The sequence below is a fragment of the Hyaena hyaena genome, unplaced genomic scaffold (assembly GCF_003009895.1).
Source record: "Hyaena hyaena isolate Hyena2069 unplaced genomic scaffold, ASM300989v1 scaffold_2211, whole genome shotgun sequence".
NCBI classification, from domain to species: Eukaryota; Metazoa; Chordata; class Mammalia; order Carnivora; family Hyaenidae; genus Hyaena; species Hyaena hyaena.
In genome coordinates this window covers 67245-79179 of record NW_024082842.1, presented here as the reverse complement: position 1 = coordinate 79179, position 11935 = coordinate 67245, and the positions used below count along the sequence as shown (strand labels likewise).

The 11935-nt window shown below is 36.9% G+C and overlaps 1 protein-coding gene across 1 annotated transcript in view; it reads left to right on the top strand.

Annotated features, from left to right (window-relative positions):
* The first annotated feature begins 3327 nt into the window (after nucleotides 1-3327).
* LOC120227348 (amine sulfotransferase-like) overlaps nucleotides 3328-11935 on the top strand; it is a 17161-nt gene continuing 8553 nt past the window's right edge. Inside the window, 2 exon segments of the mRNA XM_039225484.1 lie at nucleotides 3328-3376; nucleotides 6421-6576. Of these exon segments, the coding sequence (XP_039081415.1) occupies nucleotides 6435-6576 (142 nt within the window). The 5' untranslated portion in view covers nucleotides 3328-3376; nucleotides 6421-6434.

The window sequence follows — 11935 nt, the reverse complement described above, 5'->3', positions numbered from 1 at the left end:
AATATATCTTTGATCATTTTTTAAAGCAGGCAATAATTCAATTGAATTTATACTTATTAAAAATGTAGGTAATTAAAACTCAAACTTAGATCTAAAAAAAATAAATAAATAAATGTTAGAATCAATGTAAACAAAGCCTTTCCTATATACTGAAGCTGTTCAAACCTTCAAGTGAGATGACAAAGGCATATTTCATGCACTATGAAAAATATATTAAGATGGTATCACACAGAAAAAGGACAATTCTCCAGGAAAGAAATTCAAAGACAAAGAGGGGCGCCTGGGTGGCTCAGTGGGTTGAGCAATGACTTTGTCTCAGGTCGTGATCTCATGGTTCGTTGGTTCGAGCCAAACGGCCTCTGTGCTGACAGCCAGCTCAGAGCCTGGAGCCTGCTTCAGATTCTATATCTCCCTCTGTCTCTGACCCTCCCCTGCTCATGCACTTGCTCTCTCTCTCTCTCGCTCTCTCTCTCACAAATACATAAAAAACATTAAAAAAATAAAGACAGAATATTGTGATCTTATTGATATATAATTTAAAGCTGCTTTTATGAAGAAAATTCAGTGAGCTACAACAAAACTTAGCTCTGTGATCTAAGGCATAACATTAATGAACAGAAGAAGTACTTTACCAGAGAGACTGAAACTGAAAAAAAGAACCAAATAATTTCCAGAGTTGAAGGACTCAACAACACATGAGATGAATATTCATTCGGAAGCACAACAGGTGAGATAAAAGAGAAAATAGCTTATCTGGAGCATGGAATTTAGAAATGGTTAAACTGGAAGAGTAGAGAAAAGTAAGATTTCTGATAAGAGTCGAACCCTATGTGAGTAATCAAACTATTAGAACGACCCATATAAGAATAATGCATGTATCTGAAGGAGAAGAGAGGAAAGGGAGGAGTTTATTTAAAGAAATAATTTGCTGAGGACTTCCCAATCCTTGGAAAGGAGTAACATACAAGTGCACAGAATACTCTTATCTACCAAAGGTGCTCAGATATTAAGGAAAATAAGAGCTTTCCCAGACAAACAGAAGCTGGGGAGTTCACCACCTGTAGACCTGCCTTGCAAGAAAACCAGAGAAAGCTCTTCCAGATGAAAGGTCAAGGCACTAGTGACACACAAAAAATGAAATCACACATAACTCTGATAAATGTGATATAGACAGTCAAAATTAGCTTAACTTTATTTAAGAATAGTTTGTAAAACAAGTATAGAATAAAAGTTAAAGGGAGAGAACATTCAAAATAGCAATAGGCACTACAGTTGGTTAATGAATTCATAGCAATTTAATTAATTCATAAGAGGCAATTTATGACATCAAAAGCATTAAAAGGGAGGAGCATGCTTCACAGAAATAAAACAAACAATTCTAAAATTTATGTTTCAATGTTGAACTGTGATCTGTGTAGCTTTTGACCTATTCATGTTAATCCTACTTATTAGTTGGGCTTCATGGATGTGTAAGTTAATATTTTTATCAAATTTGGTAAGTCTTGGCCACATTTCTCCATAGATTTTTTTCTGCTCTTCCCTCTCCTTGCGCATATGTTGGTATGCTGGACATGTTCCACAGCTTCCTGAGGCTATGTTCAGTTTTCTTCCTTCTTTCTTTTTCTGTTATTTTCATTCTTTGTAATTATTTTCTTTATTGATCTGTCTTCATATCCCAGTATACTTTCTTCTGTCATATCAAACTTGTAATGTAGAGCAACTTGTTGATTTCGAATTCAACAAATGCACATATTGTTTTATAGCTGTTTTGTTTGCTAACCCAGCACTGTGGGTCCATTTAGAGACCGTTTTTACTGACTGATCTTTTTTTCTCCCAAGTATGTGTTACCTTTTCCTGTTTTGGGGAATATGTACTTTTAGTTCAAAAATGGAAATTTTTTTGGTAATATTTTGTCTGGATTCTATCTTGTCCAAGAAGTGTTTGTCCTGCTTTTTTGCATTGCTTTACTTGTTTATTTATTTATTCATTTATTATTTTTGCATAGTGTGTTACTAGAGCGAGTTCTCTGGAGTCTATTCCCAGAATTATGCACACTTTGATGACACTCCCCAGATTTAAAAAAATAATTCTTTCTGCTGGAGGCCGAGCCGGCTCAGGCAGGTCCAGGGGTCCCTGAAGGACGTCCCTGAATGGACGGTGTCGGCGAGAGAAAGTGGGAGAGCCCCGCGATTCTTTCTGATCACCAGGCAGTCATCTCTGACCTGTCAGTTTTGGTGTGTTTATTTAAAGGTTCAACCACAATATGAAGTCAGCAAAAGAAGTTTCTTTACAACAGTCTTTTGCGATAAACAATTGCCGAATTATTCCAGTCATAGTGAACTTATAATAGAATGCTCTCTGGATAACACATTTGCTAAGTTGTATATAGATAGCCTAACAGGATGCCCTCATTGAGAAACAAGATATAGTTTAAGTTGCATACAGATAAACCACAACCAAGAAAATAACAGGGTGCTCTTACTGAGAAACAGATTAATATATAAGTTGTATATAGATATTTCCAATATGAGCCAGCAGTGGCAGAAAGAGATGTCAGCTTTTTGCTCTTACTGAGAAACAGGATAACATATAGTTTAAGTTGTATATAGATATTTGCAACATGAGTCAGCAGCGGCAGAACGAGACACCAGCCTTTATTCCCTATGTCAGGAGCTGCGCAAATACTGCTGCTCTGTGACTGCCATCCAGAGGCCGGTGCGGCTCCCGGCATCTTTCATTATATTTAATATAAGACCTACACTGCTTGCTGGTCAGTCAATAATAGGTCTGAGATTGTGTTTAAATAGGTAAATATTCCTCTTTTCATTCTTGTAAGTTTACCAAATAACTACAATTTGCAATAACCATTAGTTTCAGTTTAGATCCCTCAAGTTCTTCCTTTACTGAATCGCAATTATTTCTTTATTGTAACAAACAACTTTTACTTCATGAAATGTGATGTGTTTTAATTTAGGAAACCTTCTCAGAAGAGGTTTTGTGAATAACTGTAAGATCCACTTTCTGTCCTAGTAAATGTGTATTTCCTTAACATAAAGACTTCTTCAGTTAAAGGGATTAAAGCCTTACTTTGGATGGAATTTTTATTTATGAAAACAAACAACAGAAAAGATGAAAGCAGGAACTTCAAAGCTACTGAGAGTAGTTTTAAATAAGAAACACAAGCTGCCTTTGCCTGGTGACATGTTCACTGAATAGGGGTGAGAGGAGATGTGTTAGGAAGGACTTGAGTCCAGGTCCCAATAAGATACTGTGCCCACTATGACATCACAGAGGCCAAACAGTGGTGGTTTATCTTACTATGTGGGAGAAATATTTGTTGTTGAAGAAACACTAATGATAGAAGAGAAGCAGCAAGTAAGGTTAATAACCCAAGTACATATAGGGGGAATTTGAATAAATCTTAGATGTTTATCCTTTCTGGCCATTCTATTTAGACCACAAACTGACCGGATAGAGTGTGGAACCCATGAAAGACAGGACACAACAGTGCACTCAAAGAGTGAACCCTGACACCTATCATTCTGTCTGTGATACAGTGGTACAAAGACCTTGCCTACAGTGACAAAACTGAGGCGCAGAGTGGAAAGTAAATGGTGACTGGTAGTTCAGTGTGGATTACACATGTGTCAAATACATTGTAGATTGTGGCAAAATGCCTATACTTTCAAAACATTGTATTTACTTCTTGCATATGGATTTCTTTCTCTCAACTTCTCAGTTGTTCACATGCCATGTATTCTCAATTCTCTTTCACAAGAAACAACACAAAGATATGAAGACACCAATACTAGTACTATTGAAGCAGAAGCAACTCGATAATTGCACTCTTGACCTATGGGCATTAGAGAACCATAAATGGAACAGCAAGCAAATATATCTTTTTTTTTTTTTTCTGGTATATTTCAAAATCAGAAACTTTGATCTCTGCTCAGCAGCTCTGAGTAGCACTAAGCTGCTTGAACCATTACCATCCTTTATTAGTGATAAATGTATAGAGGCTTTTCACTAGATTCTTGCATGCTCTGCAGGTCAGCATCAGTCTGTATCAGTCTAATCCCTCCTCCTTAGTTTTTGATTCTGGGAGCTCTGCTAATTGGTGAATCATTAATCTCCTTGTGGAAAATTTAATCTTTACCTGTGTCTCCATTGGCGGCAACACAATCTTCTTATTGATATTTATTTCAAAGTTTACTCTTCATTTCAAAAAACTAGTATAGTAGTGTATTCATTCTTTATTGGGGATGAAAATCTTTCCCCTTCTTCATTCTATAATTCTTTGGGTGGTATAATAATTAAATTGACATAATGCAGATTAACAGGAGAAAATTTAATTACATATGCATAGGAGCCCCACAAAGGCAAAAAGAATTCAAAACAATGTGACAATTGAGGCTTATCTACCACCCTAGGCTAACAAAAGGGTCAAAGGTGAGGGAATTCCAAAAGGAGGAAGACAATTCACAGGAAGTTGAGAAGAGCTTACTTTTTGCTGACAGATGTGTGTGCTGCCATGTGGTTGGAGTCTTTGTGAAATAAAAAGTTAAATGTGGGAGTAGCTGTCTTCATGGTACAGGCATCCGTCTAGATGCTTTTAGGAACTTAAGGAAAAAATAAAAAGGTTTCTGTGTTGGTTCATTCTTACTTGTTTTCACCTAAAAAATCCACGTGCAAAATTGGTAGTTTTAAGGATGACTTTGTAGTCTGCTTCCTTTCTCTTGTATGAACTTTACGAGTTATGCAGTTTCAGATGTTATGGTGACATTCTAAACACTAGGCTAAAAATATGTAAGCTATCAGCTCTTATGTATCAAAAAATGTATACTGTAACTCTTTGCTCGATTTTCAATAAAGTGAACCAGTATATTATTTTAAATGTTTATTTAGAGATTTAGGATCACATACTAAAAGAAGGATGTAATTCACCATGAGAGCATTAAATATACTAGGATCTAATATAAGTAGAATATAAGAAGGAATTATGTTTACTTTACAAAAAGATCAAGATGTTATAGGCTCATCATTATTGTTTTGATTCCAAGATATGAAATTGGTTACTCATAGGGAGCCACTGCTTCTTTATACTGAGTTATTAGCAGAGCCCAATGGGTATGGAGGTGGAAGTTAGGGTGTTTCTTTGAACCCAAGATGGCAAAGAAGAGATGCCTTAAAAAGCTCTAGTGACAGGCTAACTTAACCTCCTCTTTCCCTGTCTGGTCTCTGACTTCCTTCCCCACAAGTGAGTTCATGTTGATGATTCCAAATAATTTCCAGCTTTTGTAAGTCTCCTTGGTAAACAAATGCTATCAATCTTACGTGTTCCAGTAACTGTGTGACTATCAAAATATATATTTTTAAAATCACTTACTTTCTTTTTCTTTTAATGACCCTTGTCTCAGACTTGCTGGAATTGCTTTCAAATTGTGTGATTCTGAATGTCTTCCATTGTCAGTTCTTCCTATGACCAACCATTTTTGGAAATAGAAAAAAAGGACACTTCAGAGTAATACATGTTAACTAAAACCTCAGAATTCATAGTGTCAAAATAGATTTATCATAAGGTTGCTCACTGATAATAATGAGAAGGAAAATATATCCATCAATGATGAATCACAAAGTTTTGTTTGCACTTTCTATATATGATCCATAATTTGAATGTTTTCTTTCATACTTTGTGCCATTGTCCATTTGGTCATTATGGATGATTTAATTGCTCACATGCAATTTCTCAGGTATCCTGGAACACATTCATGTCTGTTAGTTCATGCTTGTACCTTCCCAATTACTCTAAACTAGTTAAAAGATAGGAAGTAAGACAAAATTCAAATCACAAGTTATCAGAGACCTTCTAAGTAGATAACTCACACCCAGAGAGTATGTAAATAAAACTTATATAAACATGTTAAACACTAAACCATGTACTTCAGTTTTGAGGGGAAACATCCTAGCTACTGAAGGTGTGACAGGAAACAACTGTTTCTAAAGCCCTTTCCAATCAAATCTGTATATTCATGTTTCCTGTTTATATAGATATACATATGCATATATATTATGTATGATTTCTGATTAAAAGTATTTTTAAAAATTATATATTAATTTTTAACTATTTTTATCTAATTACTTATTAATTTTTTAACTAATTATGTAAATGGAACACACACACACACACACACATAAATCTAAGACCCGGCCATGAACAACTGGTTCCTGGGCTTTGGATCAAACTCCACATGCCTCGAAGCCACGATAGTAGCTTTCAGAGTCTGCTGTTTATCAGTGTTTGTGGAGAAAACAAAAAATCAATTTCTTCTCTAAGTATGTGGCCAACAATTGAAGATACAGTAGGGAAGACTTCATAAAATTTTACTAAATTTCTTTCAAATATTTTTTTCTGTCTTTAGCAGGTAACTGAAATATGGAAGACCCAGAGTCAATTTTATTCAAATTTAAGGGATACTATTTTAGTCAGATAGGACTTGATATCGACTTCATAGAAAATTTAGAAGATTTTGAAATCAGAGAAGATGATGTCTTTATAATCACATACCCCAAATCTGGTGAGTTCTGTATTTGTTTCTTTTTTTTAATTGTTCAATTGTTTTTTTTATTTTTAAGAGACAGGGAGAGTCAGAGTGCAAGTGGGGAAGATGCAGAGAGAGAGGGAGACAAAGAATTCAAATCAGTTTCCAGGCTCCAAGCTGTCAGCATGGAGCCCAACATGGGGCCCAACCCATGAGCTGTGAGATCATGACCTGAGCTGAAGTTCTGTGATTAACCGAAAGAGCCATGCAGGCCCCGTTAGTTCTGTAGTCTAGTAGATAACCAAAGAAATAAAATAATAACTTTTTATAACAGGTAACTCAGTCTTTTAACCAGTATTATATTTAACATATGCACTTAACCTATTCGATGTTATAGAATTAACTGAATTTAATATCCTGTTAAATAATGTCTTCCTCAGTGTACCTATAAGTTATTTTTGATTTGGTCAAGGAAATGGAGAAAATATTGAAGTAGGTACCGTACATTGAAGATGGCCTGTCAAACACTAAATTGCTGATATGAGCTGGGAAAGGATGCAGGAATATTTACCATTTAGGCAACTAGTTCAGACATATTGTTGAAGCTGTATTTAATAATTAAGTGAATGAGAGGAAGGGAAATTAACTTATATTAAGAACCATAATGTGTAGTAGTCACAAATTATTTGGGTCACACTTTATTTTAGCAGTCATTTCAGACTAAACCATATATACATGTCATCTATTTAAATCATTTGCTCATATTTTAGTCATATTTTTGTTATTTTTTTCTATTGTGTTTTATGAGTTCTTGATATATTTTGGACATTAATTCCTCATTTGATAAATAATTTACAAACAATTTCCCATTTAATGGGTTGCCTTTTCATTTTGTCGTTAGTTTTGTTTGGGTTACTGAAGGCTTTGAATGCGATGTTCTCTTACTTGCTTATTTTGCTCTTCTTGCATTTGTCGAAAAGAGGCCACATCCTCTAAGGTAAGAGGTGTGGAAATGTAATTTAGGCAACAAAAGTATTGCTGGTACTTCAGAGGGGAGGGAGCCCTTATCCGAGAAAGAGGAGAGAAAAATAGAGAGATAGAGAAAGACAGAGAGGGCAGGGTGCAGTGCATCGCACAAGAAAACACTTCCCCAAAGCCATTGGCCAGAAAAACGAGATGGACTGATTATCACAGGATTTTACAAGAGCAGAAGTTGAAATCTAAAGGTTACAAATGACCCACCATCACCAGGGTGGAGTCTGGTGGGTGTAAGGTGCTCCTGTGGAGAGGGAGGGCTGAGGCCCAGAAGTGGAGAGTGTGGCCTGAGCATCCCCTGGGTTGCACTGGGAAAGACAGTTTGGCTGGTGGCACTGACCTAAGGGACAAAAGAGCCTGCAGGCACCATTTCATTGCCAGTTCACTAGCATACAAGCAAGGGAGCCACTAACCCTGGCTTATTACTGTGCTTTACCCTCCACACCAAGCTCCTGTGCATTTGTGATACTGCCCTGGAACAAACTGGTACCAGCCATTGTGAGAGACCCTCCCCCACAGTATCAGCATGGATCCATGCTATACCTGTTCCTAAAGTTTAGAGTTTTAAAATGCAACCAGCATGCATGAGATAAAACATGGAGCACTGCACCGCTAGGTGGGCAGATGGCTCAGACATAGACTGGATGAAGGCAGGAATCTGAGGGATGCCTTCAACAATGAAGAGAGATTGTTTGCTCTTCTGTGAGTGCTTCCAGAACAGGTGTGGGCATGAATTTCCCTCTCCAGGGAAAAAGGAGCTGGCTGATACCATTTTTACCCCCAACCATCAGTACACACAGATTACAGCACAGCTCCTATAGTGGAGGCTTCAGCAGCTACACCAAATCCCACTGCCCTGCAGTCTGCAGGGGCTTCGGTACTAGGGCAAGTGTGCCTGAGAAGCAGAGGGGCAGCAGGTTCCTCCCAAAGGAGCCCAACAGAAACCTCCATATGCACCAAGTCTGCTGACCTTTAGAATGCTGCAAAGAATCAGATCTAGTGGAAATTGGATCTAGCCTCTTTTAACAAGCAGACCAAAAAATATCTAGTTAAAACTCTCCACACACTGGAAAAGGTCAAAGTACTCACACTTAAGCTAAGTTTAATTCCTAAGGAAGACTGGCCTAAGGGAAAGAGCAATCAAAACACAATAGCAGAATACACACTGCATACACCAGAAACATTTCTTTAAATGTCAGTCCTTGATCTTCCTTATAAAGGAATTACACTCAGGAGGATGAACCATAAAAGGCTTTTCTAAGTCACAGAATGAAGTCATCTAGACAAAATGCCAACACAGAGGAATTCATGCCAAAAGAAAGAACTAGTGGACATCAAGGTGACCAAGGACCTAATTTAAACAGATAGAAGTAATATGCCTGATCAAGAATTTAAAACAATAATCATAAAAATACTAGCTGGGCTTTAAAAAAGGATAAAAGGCACCAAGGAGTCCCTACTACAGAGATAAAAGACATACAAACTAGTCAAGCTGAAATATGAACTGCTATAACTGAGATGTGAAGCTGATTGAAGGTAAGGACCACAGGATGGAAGAAGCAGAGGAATGAATATGTGATATAGAAGAGAAAATTATGGAAAATAATTAAGCTGAAAAGAAGAGGAAAATGAAAATATTGGATCATGAATGTAGACATAGGAAACCCAACACTCTAAAAAAAGAGTAATAATATTCATATCATAGGAGTCTCAGAAGAGAAAGAGGAAAGAGGAGGTACAAGTTTTATTTGAGCAAATTATAGCTGAAAACTTCCCAAACTTAGAGAAGGATTCTCATGAATTGGAAGAACAAATATTGTTAAGATATTGATACGACCCAAAGCAACCTACAAATTTAATGCAATCTCTATCAAAATAACACCAGCATTCTTCACAGGGTTAGAATTAGCAATTGTAAAATTCAATAAAAATCAGAAAAAATCCCCAAATAGACAATGTAACATTGAGAAAGAAAATAAAAGCTAGAAGCATCATAATTCTGTACTTCAAGATATATTACAAAGCTGTAATGATCAGACAATATGCTACTGGCAAAAGAACACATAGAACAAAAATCAATGAAACAGAACAGAAAATGCAGAAATGGACCCACAACTATTTGGTCCATTAATCTCAACAAGGCAGGAAAGAATACCTATTGGAAAAAATTACTGACTCCTCAACGAATGGTGTTGAAAAAACTGGAAAGCAACAAGCAGAAGAATGAACCTGGACCACTTTCTTAAACCATACACAAAGATGAATTCACAATGCATGAAAGACCTAAATGTGGGACGAGAATCCCTCAAAATTCTAGAGGACAACATGGGCAACAACCTCTTTGACCTCAGCAGTAGAAATGTCCTTCCAGACACATTGGTAGAGACAAGGAAAACAAAAGCAAACATGAGTTATTAGGACTTCATCAAAATAAAAAGTGTCTGCACAGTGAAGGAAACAATCAGCAAAACTAAATGTCAGCCTATGGAATGAGAGAAGACATTTGCAGATGACATATCTGATGAAGGCTTAGTATCCAAAATCTGTAAAGAATTTATCAAACTAAACACCCATAAAACAAATAATCCAGTGAAGAAATGGGAAGAAAAGAGGAATAGACCTTTTCCCTGAAACATTCAGATGGCTAATAGATGCATGAAAACATATCAATATCACTCATCTTCAAGGTAATATATATCAAAACCATGAGGAGATTCCACCTCACACATGTTAGAATGGCTAAAATTCACAGTGCAGGCAACAACAGATGTTGGCAAGGATGAAGAAAATGAGGAGCCCTCTTCATTGTCAGTGGGAATGCCAGTTGGTGTAGCCACTGTGGAAACAATATGGAGGTTCCTAAAAAAGTTAAAAATAGAACTACCCTGTGACCCAGCAATCGTACTGCTAGTGAATTACCCATAGGATGCAAAAATACTGATTCGAAGGGGCATATGCATGCCAATGTTTATACTCACATTTTCAACAATAGTCAAATTATGAAAACAACCAAATGTCTATAGGCTGATGAACGGATAAAGAAGATATATACACACATACACAATTGAGTATTACCAGCCATTAAAAAGAATGAAATGTTGCCATCTGAAACAACATGGTTGCACCTACAGTGTAAGTGAAATAATCCACCATAGAGAGACAAATACCACATGATTTCACTCATACATGGAATTCAGTAAGAAAAAAAGAAAAAGAAAAAAAAAACCAGATAAGCATATGGGAAAAGGTTCGAGGTAGAGAATAGAGAGAAACAAATCAGAAGACACATTTAATGATTGAGAACAAACTTAGGATTGATAGAGGGAGGTGGGTGGGTAATGGAGTAGATGGGTGATTGACATTAAAGAGGACACTTGTGATGATCACTGGCTGCTATTTATAATTGATGAATCAATGAATGGTACACCCAGAACCAATATGACTCTATGTTCAAAGATTAGAATTGAAATACAAAACTTGAAACAAACAAGAAATATACTACAGGCCAAACTTTAATAAATTCAATTACATCAAAGTTAAGCACTTTGAATTTCCTTCACTAAGAATCATTTGGGCAAAGTTAATAGAGGACAGAAAGAGAGAATATATGTGCTATGTCTACAATGGAGCAAATCTGAGATTAAAAGAGACAAAGAAATAATCTGAAAATTTACAGAAGAAAACCACCCTCCACCCATACCAACCCTAAAACCCCCTAAATTGGTAGACAATGATATAGTACTTTACATCTTCTATGACAAAAATGAAAAGATGAGTAAATCTGAATATGGCAGGGAGTGCACAGAGATCTATATGCATAAGCACTGTACCCCGGGGAGAAGAGTTTGGGCAGCCATACTCCAGGGACCAGTGTGGCACTACCTGGACAACTGAAATGCAGACATACCAGGCAATTCCTCTCCTAAATATTTGGCCCAAGAAAATCTCATACAGGCACATAGCACACATGAGTGAGGATACACACGGCTGTGTTGTTTTGGGTAGGGTGTCCATTTGGGGAAAGTGGACAGGTCAGTGCTGGAACGCACACCCGGAAACATAGACATTACCTGTTAGGCCCAGTGGATCAGATGTAGCATATAAATGAGTGTTAACCCAGGGTGCCCAATGGCAAATGGAAAGAAATGACGCACATGGATACATGTTGCGGACGAAATGACACAAAGAACAAGACACACACAAAAGACAGACAGAGACACAACTCCGGCCGGAGGAACAATTCTACGCAAGCCCCTCTTGCGGTTTATTTTATACCCCGGTAACTGGATACAAACTGAAATCTACAAGATGCATTCCTTTACCAATTAAGGGCAAGTAGCCAAACACATTTCAAGGACAG